At 56.4% G+C, this 20614-nt stretch overlaps 1 protein-coding gene across 3 annotated transcripts in view; it reads right to left on the reverse strand.

The window, feature by feature from the left end:
• Nucleotides 1-10265: 10265 nt before the first annotated feature.
• ABCC11 (ATP binding cassette subfamily C member 11) overlaps nucleotides 10266-20614 on the reverse strand; it is a 53918-nt gene continuing 43569 nt past the window's right edge. For 2 of the 3 annotated variants that reach the window (XM_066243838.1, XM_066243835.1), the window contains 6 exons: nucleotides 17486-17575; nucleotides 15916-16105; nucleotides 14472-14631; nucleotides 12417-12495; nucleotides 11745-11858; nucleotides 10314-10685 (listed from right to left, as the gene is read on the reverse strand). In XM_066243838.1, the coding sequence (XP_066099935.1) occupies nucleotides 10389-10685; nucleotides 11745-11858; nucleotides 12417-12495; nucleotides 14472-14631; nucleotides 15916-16105; nucleotides 17486-17575 (930 nt within the window). In that variant the 3' untranslated portion in view covers nucleotides 10314-10388. Of the gene's footprint in view, nucleotides 10686-11744; nucleotides 11859-12416; nucleotides 12496-14471; nucleotides 14632-15915; nucleotides 16106-17485; nucleotides 17576-20614 lie in introns of all 3 variants that reach the window. The other variant, XM_066243836.1, reaches the window with a different exon arrangement.

The following is a 20614-nucleotide window of genomic DNA, read 5'->3' on the forward strand; positions in this document are numbered from 1 at the left end:
CTCACTCGTGTCTCCCCATCCCCAACAACGGTTGGCACCCATCCACAAACCAAGGGCCTCCCTGGAAGCTGGAGGATCCAGCACCATGGGCCAAGGGGCCCAGGAGGACTGTCACCCCCGCCCCATGCCTCAGGTTATAGGCACGCAGACCCTGGTCCCAGCTGTGGGTCCCGCGGTGACCCATGAACTGGTGCCAACCCCCGTTGGCCAAGGTCCAGGAGCCCCTGTCTTGCACCCTTACCTGGGATAAGAGGACCTGTGGGGAAGGCCAGGCTTCCAGGGGACCCTGACCGGGGAGCAGCAGGGGTTGGGGCAGTGGCCGACGGGACCCTCGGAGATCAGAAAAGGAGCGTGGAGTCCACTAACGCCGCCACTCCACCAAGGAGCCAGCCCCCGGGCCACTGGCCAATGTCCACGATGACAGAAAGCCAAACAGCACATTGAAATGAGTGGCAACATCCCATCCGGGCAGTCCAGACAGGGACATGAACGTGCCCTGGCTTCTCCAGGGACCCTGAAACATCTCTTGCTCATCTTCTATGACAAAAAGCACCCCTATAGAATAATATCCTTTTCTTACAGTAGAACTTGAGAATTAAAATACTTCACCTCAAAAAAGACAAATCTTCCAAAGTGGAAACTGAGGCACCGTAGGGGGAACCATGGGACCTAGGCAGGAGTTCTGTTGAGAACATCTTCCGTCGTTAAGCTAATCTTAACGACATGAACGCCAAGGAGAGGATCAGAAGTTACAAGACAGGAACTCCCGAAACTTCTTGCCAACCTGCACGGGTCCCCGCGCCCCGCCCTCGGCGTGGGCCGCCTGACCCTGCACTCCAGCCGTGCCCAGCGTCTTCCTGCTCCCGGCACAGACTCGGTTACTCCTGCCTCTGGGTCTGTGCCCCCAGCACCGCCACAGCCTGGCAGAGTCGGACACGTCTCCCTCCGCCTGGCGGGTTCCTGCTCGGCCTGCAAGGTTCCGTTCTGACGCGTCTTCCTTGGGGGAAACTTCCCTGATTACTTAGCTGCTTCCCCGAAAGGGCTGTGGGCTCCACACATGTCCTGTTCACAGCTGGGTTTTCAACGCCTAGACAGTCCCTGGCTCTTAGATGTTTGACACAAACTTGTTGAATGAATGAATGAATGAATGAATAGATGGATAAATGAATGAGTGGAATAATGATGAGTATGAGAGAAGTCTAGGACATGCCTCCTCTCCCCCGAAAGGAAGACATAACACTCATGAAAGTGTAAACCATCGCATATTGTGAGCCCTAGGGAATAAAAATAAAACAGACACTTAAAGAAAATAAAGACTTAAGGCTAAGAGTTCCATCAAGCAAATAAAATGGAGCACCAAATAGTAGATTAACTCAAAAAAGCTAAAAAAAACAAGAGGGGTTAAATAGGCAAATAGCAAGGTGACACACTTAAACGCAACCATATTTACAATTACATTAAATATAAATAGAGCAAACACTTCAATTAAAGACCAGAGATGGTCAGATTGACTATAAAAGCAAGATGCAGTGAAATGCTTCCTACCGAGAGATGCGTTTTAAATAGAAAGATGCAAGTAGGTTGAAATTTACAGGTGAAAAAGGGGACACCACGCTCAGAGTGTCAGAGTGGTGCCCGGGAGCCTCCCCCACCAGACCTCTCTCTGTTGGTTTACCAGCGAGCCCTTCACAGACTCCGCCTCCCCACGTGCTGCGTCCCTGGCGCGTCCGCGTGGGCTGCGCGAAGACGGTGGAGGGCTTCCAGCTCCCACACGGGCGTGCTGGCCCAAGAACGAAAACAACCCAGGAAGACCCCACACGTGGCGAACTCTGCGACTCAAGTGAACGTCTCCTTCCGGCCAGCAGACCGGGGGTCCAGCAAGCCCAGGTGACAGACCCGACGGCCCTCAGGCAGCATTTCTGCAAACAGTGGGTCACCGGACCCCGGTCGGTTCGGGAGGAAACACCGGACAAACCCAAAGGGCCAACCGACCGACAGAGCTTCCGGCCTGTGCGCTGCAGACGTGTTCGTTATCACGAAAGACAAAAGAAAGGGAAGAAACGGGTCCCGTGAAATGCCGCCTGAGAGACGGGACGGCTTATAAGCAAGCCCGCGCTCGGCGCTGGACCGAGGATGCTGCTGCGGCAACCGGGGGATTTCAATGTGGACGGCGGATCGGGGAGCGGTAACACTTCCCGATTCTCCTGCCTGTGCGACCGGATAATAATCCTCCTAAGATCGATCGATCGTTATGCAAGGGAACATCCTTATCCTCAGGAAACAGGTACTGACACTGAGGTGAGGAGCAAGGTGTCCCCCATCCACCCTCAGGCGTGTCAGGAGAAGAAGGATGCGCAGAGAAAGCGAAGGCGGGCGGCAGGCTGTTCATTTGCAAACCGGAGTGAAGGCTGGTTAGGAGGATCTTTTAACGCTATCCTGGTTGCTTTTCTGTCAGCTTGACCATTTCAAAATAAACTGTTAAACCTTTTTTTTTTTTTTTTTTTTTTTTTAAGAAATCACCCTCAGGGGGACGGACTGTTTTCCGTAGGCGGAGCTGAGCGTGGTTGTCCACGGGTGGCGCCCCCTCTAGGAGCTGCCGTGCTGAATGCACGCGTGCCCCCTTTCCCGCCGCGTGTCCCTCCACTCGCCCCCAGCAGCCCCTGGTAGGTTCGTCTCCTGGCCAGCCAAACGTCCCCAGACCCTCCAATACCGGTCTATTCCGAGGGGCTGGTCCCCCTGTCGGTGGAAAGCACTCCCGTATGAGCTCTGTGGGCTCCCACACTTTTTCTTCATATATATATATAATATATATTTGTATTTTTCTGAATTTGGAAATGGGGAGGCAGTCAGACAAGACTCCCGCATGCATCCGACCGGGATCCACCTGGCACGCCCACCAGGGGGTGATGCTCTGCCCATCTGGGGCATCGCTCTGTTGCAACCAGGGTCATTCTAGTGCCTGAGGCAGAGGCCATGGAGCCATCCTCAGCACCCGGGCCAACTTTGCTCCAATGGAGCCTTGGCTGCGGGAGGGGAAGAGAGAGACAGAGAGGAAGGAGAGGGGGAGGGGTGGAGAAGCAGATGGGCGCTTCTCCTGTGTGCCCTGGCCGGGAATCAAACCTGGGACTCCTGCACGCCAGGCTGACGCTCTACCACTGAGCCAACCGGCCAGAGCCTTTTTCATTTTTTATTGATTAATTTTAGCGAGAGAGGAAAGGAGAGAGAGAGAGAGAGAGACACAGAGAGAGGAACATGGATCTGTTCCTGTGTGTACACTAACTGGGGATCAAACTGGCAACCTCTGCGCTTCAGGACAGGGCTCTGACCAACCGAGCTATGTGGCCAGGGCTTCCCGCACTCTCCTTGTGGCAGCTTGCCGTGAGGGTCCCAACTCGAAGTCACTAGACACAGGAGCCGGACCTCCCGGGCCAGCTGGGGGTGGGGAGCGTGCCCAGGAGTCGGTGCAGGAGGCTGCCTCCTTGAGCACCCCGCGGGGAAGGCTTCATACCCACGGTACCTCGGCCACGCAGCAGCTGGAACGGCACTCGGCTATATTTGGCAGTCCCAGGGGAAATGCGAATTTTTAAATCAGGAAGTCTGCTGTGGCTGAGGTCTCTGTGCCCGTCTGTCACGCCAGCCTCTGCCAGGCGCGAGGCGCTGCCTGGAGTGACAGATCCGCTCGCTGGCGGGGTGGGGGCTGCCGACGGGGCTGAGAGGGGGGAGGACCCGGTCGGTCAGGGCTGGCCGGGGGGGACCACCCCTGTGCAGCCTTCTGCTCACTAGCGGGGTTCCTAACCTGACCTGAATAGACCAGACAAGGCAGAAGCAGGAAGGTCTCTGCTTAGAGCTGAGCGCACGAACTGGTGTCTTGCGGACCACGTACAACTTGCAGGTCCATTGGGGGGGGGGGGGGCTGCTCAGTTCTGTTTTGTTTTTTAATGTTTTGAATTTGAATTAGTAGATCACAATAAAAGAAAAGAAAAAGACCTGTGGCTTGTGTCAAACCATCAGGAGCTCTGTGTGTCCATGGGGCTGCAACCAGCTCATGATGCCGGGCCGTGTCAGCCCCTCTGGCCGGGCAGCACCAGCTCCAGTTTGCCACAGTCCCCACCACTCCTTACTGTTCCCCGGCTCGGGGGCTCGGAGGGACTCAGCATTTATCATCACATGTGCACAACTGTCTTCCTTACGGTAGATCCATTTTCCTCTTTTCCTTGTTTCTCTCCAAAGAGGGAGGACAGAAGCTGCTACCGAGAGGGCGTTTCTGGAAGCAGCATTTTCCACCTGGCCCGATGGCGTTCTGTTTTTGCCCCTCCAAACCCAGAAAGTGAACAAGGAACACTGTCTTGGTGGAAAACTGGATTCTGAGTTTTCCTTCCTGCCCATAATGGGAGTCCTTCCTGAGGACCAAAGGCAGGCGCGCTTTTAATCGGAAAAGTTCCTTTCTTCCTAAGTCCATTCTTCATTTAAAGCCCCCCGAAGGACCCATATCTGATGGTCTCACGCCCCCCCCCCTCAACTCCCACAGCCCCTCCCTCCAGGCGCTGACGAGCCTCCAGCTCAGAGAAGCAGTTCCGGGAAGCTTTCCTCAGTCCCTGCCCCTCCCGCCTCCCGCCTGTCCCCCCTCCCGGTGTCCCCAGCACCCACGTGGGCAGCCAGACCAGGGAGAAGGACCCGTGCGTGATGTGTGTGATGTGCGGTGTAGGGGAGAGGGGATGGAGGTGGGGGGAGGGCACAGAGAGGCATGTGCAGGCCACAGGATGGGGCGGGGCCTTTGGGGACCGGTGATGCTACTTCCAAATGAGGTCACCCATTCGGTGAGAGAGGGTCACAAGATCAGAGAAAAGCGAGAACTTCCAGTGTAGACCCACGTGAGCCCCACAGTAGTGGTTTTAAAGATAAATCCTGTGGCCCTGGTGGGTAGCTCTGTGCGTTAGACCATCGTTTCCATACACCCAGGTGGTGGCAGGTTCGATCCCCAGTCAGGGCACACACAAGAATCAGCCAACAAATGCACACATAAGTGGAACAATGTATCAATGTTTCTCTCTCTCTCTCTCCCCCCCTCCTTTTCATAAATCAATTTTTTAAATTTTTTAACCATTTATAAAAGAAACCTTGTGAGTAGATTGTGAACAGTACAGTGTGTGTGTGTAGGAGAGAGAGAGAAGGCGTCATTTATTCAGGGTGGGCTCCACATGTCACAGATCTGGGAAGCCTGCCTCAGCGTCACTGTATTTCCTTTCCTGATGCCAAGGGCTCCAGAAGTGGGAGCGCCCCACCCCGGGCTCCCTGGCGCTCTGGGGGGCCCTGGTCCCCGCTTCCTCCCACACGCAGACAGCCCGTGTCTTCCAGGTTTCACTCACCACAGCCTGTCCTGGGGCTGGGAGTCCAGTGCCCGGACCGACTGAGACTGATGGGGACAGAGAGGAGCTTTAGGGCGGGCAGGCGGGAGAAGGGGCCCGCGGGCGAGGGGCTCAGAGGGTGGCACCCCAGCGCTGTCTCTCCACGTGCAGACTGGCCCTGTCCTGCTGGCCCTGGCCCTCCACCCCAACTGCCCCCTCAACTGCCGCTCCCACCATGCCTGGGGAGGGAACTCCGAGGCCCCAACATTCCTCTGCCCACGTTAAAGGGCACTGCCCCCTCCTGGGAGGGGGAGGGAACATCCTCCCCTGACCCCCCGCTGTCCACAGGAGGAGGCAGAGGACCAGAGGTTTCCCATGACCGCCTGGGGCAGGACTGAGACCAGGAGCAGCCCAGGGCCCTGCCTCCCCCAAGGCACACGTCCCTCCTCCCTCCCCCTTCTCCCTCCCCCCCCCCCCCCCCCCCCCCCCCCCGCGTTCCTGCAAAGGTGAGACAAGTCTGAGGTCAGGGATGGGAGAGGAATCCAATCTTCAAAACAGATCTGTTCTTTCATTTCCTGTTCATTGAACCAAAAATACGTGGCAATTTGAGCTCTTTTTCTTTTTTCATTAAATGCAAGTCTGGGACTAACAGCTAACTCTCGAATATAAAATGGTCCTGTTCTCATTTCGAGCTTTCCAAGCTCTGGCGCACGGGTCTTTCCCAGGCTCTTGGGTCCTTCAAAGGTGCCTGACCAGGGTGCTTTGCTCAGAACATGTACCCAAGCCCAAAGCCGGCCGAAGGACCCCACCGTGGCCAGTGGACATCTGGAAGGGAGCAAAACCTCTAGGTTCGGATATGAGAAATCTTGATTTATTTTACAGAATGATTGAGACATCACAGCAGACCTTTCTCACCTAATGCCCGTGGATTTCATGACCAGTTTTGCGGCTGCTCATTGCCTGGTCACTTGCTCCCCCTGCTGGCTGCTTCTGGGGATGCACTTCACCGAGGAGGAAGCCCTCACTCAAGAGGACACCTCTCCTGCCCCAGGGGGAGACAGGGAACCAGAGGGGCCTGTGGTCAGCCGTATGGCAAGCAGACCCCGTGGGGAAGGTCCGTAGACCGGCGCCTCAGTCAGGTGTGGTCTCCAAATACCGTTTCTAATGCATAAAGCAAAGCGCATAGGATGGCGAAGAAAACCAATTACGCTAACACAGGCGTTATCAAAATAGGCGTCAGAAAACGAAATTGAGTATCGTTAACAGATGCCTCCATACCAGCGCCTGGATGACATGACCCAGCAGTAAGTCTGATGACCGCCATCATTCCAAAGCTGGATGCACAGCCACGGTATTGGGGGCGGGGGAGATCTGACACAATCGAAATGAGGTTTGAGACTCTCTGGGATTTCAATTAGTGCCCGAGTCCCTGATCCTGCTAATCCTAATACAGTTTGTTACCTCGTCCATAATGAACGGAAACGCTAAATTTCAGTAAGAAAACAGCTTGGCCTTCTGTGCCTCCTGGGTCTGGGGCTGCCCCCTGGAGCCGCTTCTAGAAGGGCCGGTGGCAGGGCAGGGTGGGGTGGGGTCAGTGGGAGCACCACCTCTGTGGATCTGTGCCCATGGTCACTAGGGACACAGTTTGGGCAGAGGTTGTTGACCAAGATGAGGGCTAGCCCCTGAGGACAGATGAAGGCCGCTGGAAACCCTGGGCATCCTCCACACCAGGATATACCGTATTTCCCCATGTATAAGAAGCTCCCACGTATAAGATGCACCTTAATTTTGTGGCCCGAAATTTGAAAAAAAAATGTATTACATAAAGTTACTGAACTCAAGTTTTATCCATCATAAAATTCAGACAACTCATCACTGTCAAAATTCCCATCTGTGTCTGATGACAAATCACTATCTTCAAGAAAGAGCACAGAAAGGTGGAAAATGCAAGTTAAAAAAACTGCAACCACTGTATAAGACGCACCCCGTTTTTAGACCCCAAATATTTCGAAAAGGGTGCGTCTTATACATGGGGAAATACAGTAATTGCAAATGCAAGCAATATCAAGCCATTAGGTAAATATAAGGACGTAGAATCAAATCCTACATTTCCTCGTTACCCGTAGTTTTGTATTATGTTTTTAATCCTTTAAATTTTTATTACAGGTCCTGGCCGGTTGGCTCAGCGGTAGAGCGTCGGCCTGGCGTGTGGGGGACCAGGGTTCGATTCCTGGCCAGGGCACATAGGAGAAGCGCCCATTTGCTTCTCCACCCCCACCCCCTCCTTTCTCTCTGTCTCTCTCTTCCCCTCCCGCAGCCAAGGCTCCATTGGAGCAAAGATGGCCCGGGCGCTGGGGATGGCTCCTTGGCCTCTGCCCCAGGCGCTAGAGTGGCTCTGGTCCCGGCAGAGCGACGCCCCGGAGGGGCAGAGCATCGCCCCCTGGTGGGCAGAGCGTCACCCCTGGTGGGCGTGCCGGGTGGATCCCGGTCGGGCGCAGGCGGGAGTCTGTCTGACTCTCCCAGTTTCCAGCTTCAGAAAAATACAAAAAAAAAAAAAAAAATTATTACAAAATATTTCTGGTGCCCCCAAATAGATAAAGAATCATTTAAAGAAAACAAACTCATATCTCATCATCATTCAGGTGAAGAAATAAAATATTGCTAATGCTGTTAAAAAAGAAACAACACACAGTTTTTCAAAAAGTTTTGCTTTGTTGCTGCTTGAGACCCGGGTTCCCAAGTCTTGCCGCACATTAAGAGTCACCCGCAGCACCCAGAGCTCGGTCTCTACCCCAGGCCAGTGGAATGAGAACATCGAGGAGTGGACATCAGTATTTTTTGAAAAAATTTTTTGGCGGCGGGGGGGTGGGGGTGGTGTTGGTGACTCCAATGTGCAGTCAAGGGTGAGAACTGCTCCGGGGACAGAGGCTGTTGCGAGGGAAGGTGGGCTGGGCCCTGAGAATGGAGTGGGAATGGGGTCTATTTCCTGTCCTGTGACCCAGGGTTCAGCCCTGTCCCTGGTGGACTTCAGGGGATCCAGATCTGAAACCAGCAACCCCACATTTTTTGGGAGGAGCCTGCCATCTGCTGGTCAGCATTAAGGAATACACGGTGGCAGAGTGCTTTCTCACAGGGGACAACCCGCAGTTGCCCCGGCAGCTCTGTGAGGGGACAGAGTAGAGACATCTTCAACCTGCAGACCCTGAGATGGGAGCAGGAGGGGCCCCCAGGCATTCTTCAAGGAACAGGAAGAAAAGGCCAGAACTGAGGAGAAGAGGGTCAATCAGGACGAAGGGATTTTTAAGAGAGAGAAGACACTGACCCAGGGACCCCCGGGGAGGATAAGCAGGTGCACCTAAGAAGGCCAGGAAGGCATAGAAGTGAGTGCAACCTCACTGACCAGGGCTCAGGCTTTCTCCTCGATGGTAGGCGAGCGCATCAGCCCCTGTCATAGTTCACTGCCACGGGGCTTTGTTTGCTGTCCCCTGCCTGGAACAGCCAGCCCTTCCTGTCCCAATCCCTGTCATCTGAGCAAATGTTTATTTTTTTAAGTATCAGTAAACCGCAACCTCACCTCCACTAGGAAGCCTGCTCTGACTGTCCTTTGCACCTGTCACTTGGTTCTGTTCACTTGTTTACTGTTCACTCACAGGGCAAATTCCATGAGAGCAGAGGCATCATTGTACCCCCAGCACCTACCCCAGTGCAAGAAACAGAGTAGGAGATATTTGTTTACTGAACTGATTTTTCTTATGGCAAAATCAGACACTATAATCTGAAAAAAAAAACCAACTTTGAAACATATTTCCCCACAACAAGGAGGTCTCCCTAGAAGTTAAAAATAATTACCTTTTTATTGATACATCTATAAGCACTGTGGGAGGGGGCAGCAAATGGTCTTATTTACAGTTGTCAGATGTTAGGAGTGAACTCTTTATTTCACCCAGCTGTGCTCTAATCAGTAAATAAACAACAAGCACCTGGTAGTCAGCTTCTGTCTGGGGCCTGCCCAGCCTCCAATCCACTCCTCCCTCCTGTGGTGGGAACACCCTGACCTTATTCCGGAAAAACAGCCCCTTCCACTCTCCCTTTCTGTGACTCAGGGCAGTTGAGCCCATCCCCAGGCCCAGGTGTGAGCATGTGACCCTGTATTCCAACAGCCTGGCATATGATTGGTTCAGGGATGAGCACATGATCCGAGCCAGCCCAATGAGATTTTAGCTTTGGAGTTTGTGCTGGAATCACTGAAGGTTTCAGATCCAGGGGGCACAAAGCTGGTGGGATGTGAGCCTAGAGCTGCTGGCAGCCGTTCTGCCATCATGAGGAGGGAGGTGGCCAGGGAGTGACCAAACAAAGCAAAGCAGAGCGGAGAGAAGAGAGGCAGAGTCCACAAGGCAGACCTCCTTTTGACACTGGCACCCAACCTAGACCTTCCTTTTCCTGGACCTTCCTGTTACCTGAGCCAATCACGTACGTCCCTTTTCCCCAGAAGTCAGTGTGAGGGAGTTTCTGTTCCCTGCAGCTGAAGGAGGGCCAGCTAATGTAGAAAGCAGAACAGAGAAGGTGACTCTTTTTAACTATATATATATATTTCTTTTTTTTTTTTTTTTACAAAATCAATAATACATCATTTGCAACACTTCATATAGATCAATCATAATAAGCTTTTACATTATGATGAAATTATTCAACGTATACATTAAAAAGAGAGACACACGATCAGCTGACCCTATGGTCTCCAAGGATGCTGAGGCTCTCGGTTTTGGGAGCCACAGAGCAGCCCACTCCAGGTTTGCTCCCTCAATCTCCTTCTCCATCCCATCCCCAGCACCCCTCTGCCCACGTCAGCCCAGCTGTCAGGAGAAGTCTCTGCTGTCTTTGCGCCTGGATGTCACGGACTGCAGGCCTCCGGCTGAACACGCGGTGAGTCCCGGAGAGAGAGCTCCGCCACCAGCCCCCGTGTCCCCTCAGCTCAGTGAGCAGGCTTTGGCCAGCAGGGCTGCAAACACAGACCCGGGCTTCCTCTGCAGGACCTCAGGCCTGTCAAACTCGACCACCTGGAAGGCGGGGAAAGGGGTGGACACGGCTGAGCTCAGTCTGGAAGGACAGAGGCCTCCGGGGTGCTGGCCCGAGCGCCCGTCCCACCTGCCACCGGCCCCCGCATGCGGCTCTCACCTTCCCGTTGCTCATGACCAGGACGCGGTCACAGTTGAGGACGGTGTTGATGCGGTGGGCGATGACCAGCACCGTGCAGCCCTGGAAGGCTTCCCGGATCGTGCTCTGGATCAGGGTGTCGGTCTCTATGTCGATCGAAGCCGTGGCCTCATCAATAAGGATGATCTGGCGGACGCAGCACAAGCTGAAAGTCTCCTCCTTGGGCCCCGAGACCTGGGTCTAGTCCTGGGTGAACCACTAATTCGCCGAGGCCCATAGCTGGAAACTGAGAGCGAGCTTCGGACCGAGTTCAAAACCCAGCTTGAGCTCTTGTGACCGGTTACGTCACAAAGAGAATGTGAGGTCTCCAGCAAGAGCTAACTAGTTTTTAGGGACCAGAGGATTAAATTCTTATTCAATGAGTCGCCTTCCTGTTTGCCTGAGGGAGCGCGGAACGGTGTTGTCCCCAGCAGGGCAGGCAGGCAGGCACCCCGGGCAGCTTGCAGACCAGCCAGCCGGTCTATGGTTCATCCTTCTTTTTACCTGAGCGTGTAGGTATTTGTCTCACTAACTGTCCGTTACTAACAACATGCCTCAGGGAACTAGAGCACAGAAGGCATGGTTTCCCGAATGTTACTGTTAAAGATGAGACTGTCCTTAAAATGAGGGCATTGTGCCTAAACCACAGGACGCACAGATATGACAAAGATCATGTGTGCACCTGTGAGTGTGGAGGTGCGTGTACACGTGTGTACACGTGTATCCGTGTGTGTTGCCTTCCTTGTGAGAGAAAGCTTGCTCCTAACAAGCCCAGGTGGTCATATACCTGAAATTTACTGGCGAGTTATTTGGAAAATATCAAGAAACACCATCGGACGCAATTTTTCAAACCTATCTAATTTTGCCCTGGAACGGCCGAGCTCTCGAGTCTCCAACTTTAAGAAGGACAAAGGTGTGTCCTGCATCCAAGTTTTAGAAAGAACGTGCGGTGGACAATTTTTAAATGGGCCCGTTTCTGAGCTTTTTGATCCTGGAGGTGGACCGTTTCAGCTCAGGTGTGGGACGTCCGGGCTGTGCGCAGGCTGCAAGCCCCGCCTCCCACGCCCCGCCTCCTACGCCCCGCCTCGCCCGGACACGGACACGCACAGGACCGCCAGTGGGCGGCGCCCACCGGCCCGAGTCACAGAGGGGACCCGGCCAGGGTGTCGCCCCCACGCCCGCGTCCCCCGTGACCTCCAGGCTCACCTTGGAGTTGCGCAGGAGCGCTCGGGCGATGCAGAGCAGCTGCCTCTCCCCCACAGAGAAGTTCTCGCCGTTTTCCGTGACTTCTGCTTGCAGTTTTCGGGGCAACTTTGCGATCTGTCACGTCGGGGCAGACGAGAGGTCGGTCACATGGGCCTGTGGGGGTGGCGTGAGACCTCACCTGGCCCCGCGAGGCTCCCGTCGTGTTTCGCCCCTGCGCTCTGCCTGCGCCCCCGCCGCCGCCTCTCCTTCCTCACTGCGTCGCCCCTCGGTATCTGCGATGCCCCTTTGGAAGGAGGCCTGGCCAGCCCGGTAAAGGAGCTGCTGCGTCCTGAAGTGCTGGGGGTCTTACTGCAGCCTGCACAGCACCCCCTCACCCGCCACCCCTAGAGTGCATCTCCGTGCCCTGGCTTGCTGCCTTGACACTCCCATGGACCCTAACGTGGGGGGGGGGGGCACAAAGGCCTTGCTGGCCTTCCCTCTGCGTGTCCCTGAGCCTAGGACCTGCCCGGCTCACCGCTGGTGTCCCGTGTCATCGGTCTGTATTGAGGGATCCCCAGTCACCCCATCTCCGTGGGGTGGATTCAGCCCTGCCCCGAAGCTGCCCCCTCTGGGACACCATGTGGGAGGCGCCCCGTTGACGGGCAGGCTGAGACCAGGAGGCAGGCCACTTACTGTCTTGCTCAGGAATGTCCTCTCCAAAGCGTTCCAGATCTGCTCGTCTGTGTACCGGTCAAAGGGATCTAGGTTTAATCTGCCCGAGAGGAAGAGAAGTGCTCAGTGACCGCCACGACCACCGGCACTCTGTCCTGTACACAGCGAATGACTGGGAACGGTCAGAACTGGACGCTGGGTTCCGAGAAACCCATGGAACGACCGTGAGTCGGCGTTTCTTGTGCCGGTCCGTACCCGTCCCTTCTGCAGGCAGAAACCGTGAGTCCTGTCGGGAGGGCACCTGCCTCCCAGCCTCCCAGCCCCCAAGCCCCCAAGCCCATGCGGTCCAGGAGGGGCTCTCGCATCAGCTCCTGAGCAAGCGAGTCAGGAAGTGGGCAGGCGGCAGCCCTGGGCCGCGAGGGCTGGTGGGGTGGGCGGTCGGCCAGCTCGCTGTATCTCAGCGCTTTTAAGGCCGTCTCTGGGGGAGAGGTCTGCTCTGTCTTGGAACAGGACAGGCGGCGACCACCTCGCCTCATGAGGGGACGCTGGAGTCCCTCTCGTGAGGGCCCTCACTGGGGCCCACAAATGAAGCCAAAGCCCAGTTAGGGGGACACTGGGCCCCTGAATCAGCCTTGGCCTTCCCAGTATCATGAGCCAAAGAGGACTTTGTAGCTTAAGCCATCTGCGACGTGTGTGTTAAAACATACCTAACATGTTTATCATTGTAACCATTTATAAGTATCCAATTCCTGGATGTTAAATACCTTCACCGCGTGGTGTAACCATCCACTAGCCCTCGTCATCCCCAACAAAAACTCTCTTCATCAGACAACCCCCGTCCCACCCCCCGCCCCCGCCCCCGCCCCCGGTCACGTCTGTTCTACTTTCCGTCCCTATGAGTTCGCCCACCCGGGTGCCTCGTTTGCGTAGTACACAGTGTCTATCCCTCTGCGTCCAGCTTACTTCACTTAGCGTGATGGTTTCAAGGCCCAGCTGTGTTGTCGCGTGCACAAAATTTGCATAGACGGGGGCAGACAAAAGTAGGTCTACAGTTGTTTGTGCAGAAAATCATACAATGCTTAATAAATGATAATACGTGAACAAACTCTGTTTTGCATACTCGCATCTGTAAGCCTGCTTTTGCCCACTCCCGTATAGAACTATATAGCGTGAATAATCATACTTTGTTCATATCTCTGATCTAATAGTTACCTTCTTGAATTATTATATAATTTTTCAGGTCTTATGTCTCTGCAATGTTGCCCCCGCTGCACTACACTGGGAACTCGTGGGAGGGACAGGGGCAGTGATCATTCCTGTCTGTCTGCAGTTCCTAAGCAATGTCTGAACTTAGCAGAGTCTCAGAAAAGATAAGCTTAAATGGATATATGAATAAATAATTGAATGAATGGATGAATCAATCAATCAATCAATGGAGCTCTGGGGTCAGTTTATCCTCCTGCCTCTGTGAATGTCCCTAAAATGTCCCTGAAACCTGAGGCTTCACGTCATCACATCCATCAGTGCCCCTCAGTCTCCAGTCCTCGGTGGCCCCTCACAGCCAACGTGCACAGTCAAGTAGGGGCTCTCGTCTGGTGACTTTCGGTCCCGGCGCTGACTTCTGAGGACGGAGAACGTGCAGACAAGAGCCTGAAAGCGCCTCTTCCATCTGTTCACGGAGCGGACTGCCCAGGTCACTTCTCACTCCCCCCTCCAGGCACGTGCGCCCCGTGAAGAAGTCCTTCCCAGCGGCCAGCCTCCAAGGTCCCCACGGGGGTGGGGGAGAGAAGAGAATGAGCCACCTCCAGACATGAGAGGGTGACAGCTGCAGTGCCCGAGCCAAACAGTGAACTGAAACCTGACCAACCCATCATGTTTTCAAAAATAAAAAGTACGCCAAGCTTTGATGTGGATGCTGCGGTTCACAGAGGGCTCTCGGGAATATCCGGGCTCCTCCGCTCCTCACAGACAGCTCAGCACGGTGGCCCAGGTGGGCGCGCGTGGCCCAGACAACGACGGCGTCCCAGCCCTGAGGTCCGGTCCTCGCCCCAAGCCAGCCTCTGGCCCCACATTCACCTGACGGTCCCCGAGAACAGAACGGGATCCTGAGGGATGATGGACAGCTTGGACCGCAGGTCCTCCAGGCTGACGCTACAGATGTCTACGCCGTCAATGAGAATCCGGCCAGCCGCGGGCTCCACCAGACGAAAGAGCGCCATCCCCAGAGAGGACTTCCCTGTTGGGCGCGAAACGAGTGGGGTGTCTGTTTCCTGGACTGGCACAGATAACACCCGGCACGCACACCTGACCCCACCCCCTGCTGGGGGCCGTTCTTCGTCCACAGGAGCCCTGGGAGGGCTGCAGTCTCTGCACCGAGTGGTGCCCCAAACCGCAGCCGAGATCGGGGGCACCAGTGAGGCCCACGTATGAAATCCAGGCACGCATGTTTGGTTTCACACACACAGTGTTACAGTTATTGTTTAAATTCTTTGCCAACATGTAAAAAACAAATCTCAAGATCCGTATATAAAATTAAAATCGCATGCTTCCGGCCCCGCGCCCCTGGGGCGAGGAGCTGCTTCCCTGGGGAGACGGGTCTTCTCCAGCACAGCACACGCCCTCCCCACCTTGCCATCAGACCCAGCCCACTGCCCTCCTGGGTACCACGTGCCAGGCCCCTCACACCTCTGAGTGTTCAACCTCTGCTCAAAAGACAAGGTCAATGTGGGTGGCCTGCACATCCCTATCGCCTGGCTCAGGAATGCTCAGTGAATGAATGCCTACTGAGTGAATTCAGTCACTTAGTCTAGGATCAACCAAGAGCTTCCCTATGTCAGACCTCAGCCCTCCCAGGCCGTGAATTCAGAAAGGGAAGAATGCACTAAAGAATCCAGCCCGAAGCCCTTCACCCGGCAGCAGTATGAGCCGTGCAGGGGCCTGAGGAGGAGGGGACCCATGAAGGCGCTGGTCATCCTGGAGGGCTTCCTGGAGGAGGCACTTCTGATGCATACAAGGGTTGGACAGGAACCAAGTCTGGGCAATCTCTTTGAACACGTGAAGAGTAGGAGGGAGTGACACTTGGACCAGATCCTCCCAGAGATGATGGGGGGGGGGGGGGGAAGAAGCCAGAAAGGAGGAAACAGAGGCTGATAAAGGTCTAGGAAAGGGGGGTGGGGGGAGGAGCCAGGGAAGGGGACCCAGGTATGACTCCTTGCCCTGTTCTGCCGTCTGCCTGAAGCGCACCTCCCTGCACCCTGTTCTTTCTTCCTGTCTCAGCTCCGGTCTGGCCTCCAAGCCCGGGCCACCATAGCTCCAGGACCACCGAGCCCCTCACTCTGTTCAACGCCGTTGATTTCCTGCCCGGCCCCCACCACCCCTGCAATGGCCTCGTTTCCTTATCCGATGACGTGTTCAACCCCCGTCTCCTCCACTGGAGTCCCATGGCAGCAGGGACCTCGGCTGGGTTTTGTCTGCCGCTGCCGGAACAGGGCTCGGAAGGGGTGCCGGGCGCTCAGCTCACCGGAGCCCGTCCTCCCCACGATGCCCACCACTTCCTGGCCACGAATCGTCAGGCTGAGGCCGCTGAGGACGATGGGCGTGCTGTCTCGGTATCTCATCTGGTAGTCCTGGAAGATGACCTCCCCGTGCTGCGGCCACCCGTGGGGACAGCTCGAGCCTTCTGTTCGTAAGGGCTCCTCCGGGGCGCAGACCTCGTGTTCCAGGGAAATGGAAAGAAGTCAACAGTTACCGTCCACTTCTGCCCACCCCCCAGCCCCCACTGGCCCCCCTCAGCCTGTCAAGCCGGGGGCTGTGTGATCAGAGGGACACCCCAAGAGGAAGGTCCGTGCCCCCGCCCACGTGAAAGGCACATCGTTTCATCCCAAAAGAGTGAGGCACCATCTCAGTAGCCCCCTCGTTATTAACATAGAGAGTTTTTTTCTAACTCAGCATCTGTGGTTCTAAAGAAATAGAATCAGGAACGATGACAAGGACAGCAGAGATGCCCCCCCCCCCGGGTGGGGCGTGGTCTGCAGCTCAGAGCCGAGGCAGGAGGGTCCCTCTTGATCCTTAATCCCCATCGCCGTGCCACGAGGTGGGCGTTTTCATATACGCCCCACGTGGGAGGAAACAGAGGCTCAAACAACGTCAACGACTTGCTTGAGAGCGCCCAGCTGACGAGTGACCACGGAGGACTGCCCCCCGGGGCTGCCTGACTCCAGCCCAGGACTCAGTCACGCCCAGCTGGGAGTGGCGGGAGGAAACAGTGATGGAGGAGAAGCAGGGTCGCCTGGCTGCAAGCCACGCCCCCCACTGCCAGGACAGGGTCACTGCCAGGACAGGGTCACCGCAAGCTGCCTCGGGGTCAAATCCGCTCCGAGGACAGGGGCACGGGGACCTGGCTGCAGAGGGTTCTGCCAGCCCCTGGCTGTGTAATCTTAAGCATGACGCTCAGCCTGGCCAGCCTCAGTTTCCCCTTCTGGATAATGAATCACAGTCAATAGACTGTGTGGAGTGGTTTTGTGACTTCATGGGAGAGTCTGTGTAGACTCGTACTGAGCCTTTGCCACGGGCCAGGCCCTGCTCTCCCTGTTACTGTCGTCTTTGCAGTGACCCAGCGAAGCCTGCTCGGTGGCCTCCCCCATTTCAGGGACGGGAACAGGGAGGCTGCCTGCGCTCTGCCGGGTTCACAGCTGCTTCAGGCAGCAAAGCGTGGGCTCGAGCCCAGGCACTCTGGCTCCAACACCTGTGCGTTTAACCACCGTGACGTGAGTAGAGGCAATAGTGATGATAATGATTATTGTCACTATTACTATTATTATTAATAATTATTAGGCTTGGGTGACCTTCTAAATCCTAAAAATGGGAAGGTTATTCCTTCTACACCCAGGAACGCTGGCACGTGGAGAGATCGGTCCAAATGAGCCGACAGGGGTGGGAGAGCTGCAGGGTGGGGGACGTAACAGGCGTAGGGTGGGGGAGGGACACCCAGCGCTCTGGTGGCCCCCTGGGAAAGCTCCGGAGACCCTGGGGACCCGCGGAGGCTGCAGAAGCCGGGCCCCGGCTCGCCCCGGACACGGCGCCTGACCCACCTTCATGTACTGCCGGATCCTCTCCGCCGCCGTGAAGTGGGCCTCCGTCTCCGAGCCCATCCGGACCATGGCCTGGAAGTTGCATGCCAGCTGGGAGGGAGGTGACACGGCCCGTCAAGTGGCTGCCCGGGCGTGGACCCGGGCCCTCCACGTTTCTGGAAACCGTTCACTGCCACCCCCCTTCCCCGAGCGCTCCTCAGACCTAGTTTCCCACAGAAAGGAGCACACCTCTCCGGTGCCCCTGAGTCTGCTCCCGAGTTTGGGGCAGCTGTATGGGGCAGCCCTGGGCGAGACTCCCACTGACACGCCCCCCCGGTGCACCTCGATGCCCAGAGAAGCCCAGAACCAGCAGGGGGAGCCCCCTGGGTGCAACCCTGACCTATCTGGGAAAGCAGCTGGTCTATGAAGGCACCTGTCTGTCTCTCAGCCTTCAGGAGACAGCCCTGGGAGCACCCTACGCGCTTCTCAGGGGACCCCAGTCGAGTCAAGCGCCGGTGACCTGGAACCGTGGTCTGAACGACACACTCTCACGGTGGGGTCCCTCCTTCCCTGGCACCATTCTGCCCACTCTGTCCTGTTTCCCAGAAACATTTCCAAATCATCTGCCTGCACCCAAGTCCTCAGGGTCGGCCCCGCCCGCAGGGGAGCCCAGGCTAAGAGGCATCTCAGGGACTCCCAGGAATTGCAGGCACCACAGATGAGGACACCGGGGCCCAGAAAGATGAAGTGACGTGCACAGAACCCCTGGCGGCTGCAGGGTGTGTGAAGTCAGCGAGGTGCATTCGACCAGAGGAGAGCGTGCATGCTGGGGTCACGGGGCCGAGTTGGGGGCCTGGGGCTCAGACTTGGTGCGTGACAGCGGCAGGGAGCCCCCGGGGGTCCGACAAGGCAGTGGCGTGAGGAGCCCCGAGCCCGGAGCTCACTCCACCGAGAGGGTGGAAGGCGGACGGGAAGGGTTCTGAGGTGGACGGAGGGGGGGCAGGCTGGGAGTCGTTACCCTGGACACAGACGGGGACGGGCCGGCTGACACAGAGCAGAACACTTGTGTTCTGCAGCCAAGTCAGGCCTCCAGGCAGAGTCCCTCGTTAGCTCCCGGGGTGACAGAGGCCGGGGAGACCTGGGTGCATACAGTACTCTCGGGAGACAGGGGCCCTGCCACCCTCCCCTGCACTGGCTCAGGACAACCTCTGTCCTGCCATCAGCCAGGGGCAGCTTCTGGCCTCAGTGACTCTGGGTCCCCATTGTGCGGCACCTCCCGCAGTGTTCTGGAAGGCGCTGGAGCAACTGTGCACTGGTGTGTGTATGAGTGTGTGTGTGTGAGTGTGTGTGTGAGTGTGTGTGTGTGAGTGTGTGTGTGAATGTGTGTGTGTGAGTGTGTGTGTATGTGTGTGTGTGAGTGTGTGTGTGAGTGTGTGTGTGAATGTGTGTGTGTGAGTGTGTGTGTATGTGTGAGTGTGTGTGTATGTGTGAGTATGTGTGTGAGTGTGTGTATGTGTGAGTGTGTGTGTGTGAGTGTGTGTGAATGTGTGTGTGAGTGTGTGAGTGTGTGTATGTGTGAGTGTGTGTGTGAGTGTGTGTGTGAATGTGTGTGTGTGAGTGTGTGTGTATGTGTGAGTGTGTGTATGTGTGAGTGTGTGTGAGTGTGTGTGTGTGTGAGTGTGTGAGTGTGTGTGTATGTGTGAATGTGTGTGTGAGTGTGTGTATGTGAGTGTGTGTATGTGTGAGTGTGTGTGAGTGTGTGTGTATGTGAGTGTGAGTGTGTGTATGTGAGTGTGAGTGTGTGTATGTGAGTGTGTGTGTCTGAGTGTGTGTGTATGTGTGAGTGTGTGTGAGTGTGTGTGAGTGTGTGTATGTGTGAGTGTGTGTGTATGTGTGTGTGTGAGTGTGTGTGTGTGTGAGTGTGTGAATGTGTGTGTGTGGAGGCAGGACTGTGTGTCAGAGAGAGGCAGACAGAACGGACACACCTGTCGCTCACTCGCGGTAGGGACACGAACTCTCAAGCCCCCCGTTTCCTCCGTGTAAGTCAGGGACGGGAACAGCTCCCACTCATGGAGTGTTTATCCTGGGTGTTCACCGTGCACTGACCCCCATGTTTGCACACATGCCTCACCAGTCTGTGATTTATTATCCCCCTTGTACAGGTGGGAAGTCCTAGGCACGAGGAGGATAATATGCTTCCCCAGAGTCACCCTGCTTGTGGTGGCAGAGCCCGGGGTGAGCCTGCACGCCCCGGACCACACAGGCTTAACCACTTCGCTTGGCCCGTGGCCCACGGTGAGGACGCAATGGAGCAAGGCCCAGCGCGCGTCTGGCTCAGCGCCGGCTCAGGCCCGGCTCCCAGTAAACCGCACAGCAGCCACACCAGCCGGCTGTCTGAGGGTGTACACTGCACAGCCGCCTGCAGGGTCTGTGCCTCTGTGGGTCCTGCCCCCGGGGACGTGGGAGAGGAGGTGTGTGTGCAGACGTGCCCTGCTGCGGGCTCACCAGGAGCAGCAGCCTTTGCTCACTCAAGGGCAGGTGGCAGTGTTGGGGCACACGACTGTAAAGCCAGTTAGAAAGTCACACGAGCACAGAGAACGGTGAGCCACCGCTCCAGGGGAGGGGGACCCTGGGACATGCAGCCAGGGTTCCCAGGCAGGGGTTGGGGGCTGAGGGGCCGGCCTCTGGCCTCACAGCCCCGCAGGGACAGCCCTTCCACGGAGTCTGTGGACGTGGACCTCGACCAGGCAGTGCCCCTCCCCCCAGCACCCCGGGGGAACGCGCACTACCTCATCGGGACCCCCCCTAGGCAGCCTGTCTTTAAAATTGGATTCCCAGACTCTGCCCAGCCTGGACCTGACTCCACGCTCTGCAATGGGGTGGCCCTGTCGGCCCCACAGGGGCCCAGGCTGAGCAAGCCTGCAAGGACTGGGACCCCTCCCTTGTCACCAGCCTCCCAGATCACTCAGAGAAGTTAGACAGCTGGGCCAGCGTATGAACAGGAAAGTGACTCCAGCCAGGCCACCGAGAGGTCAGTGCTCTGGCTCTGGCTCTGCCTCTAACGCCCTGTTCGTTCCAACAACTCCTTCCCCTCTCTGGGCCTCAGTTTCCCCACCTGCACAGAAGAGGGTAGGACTCTGTTGTCTGCAG

The sequence above is a fragment of the Saccopteryx bilineata genome, chromosome 9 (assembly GCF_036850765.1).
Source record: "Saccopteryx bilineata isolate mSacBil1 chromosome 9, mSacBil1_pri_phased_curated, whole genome shotgun sequence".
Taxonomy (NCBI): Eukaryota; Metazoa; Chordata; class Mammalia; order Chiroptera; family Emballonuridae; genus Saccopteryx; species Saccopteryx bilineata.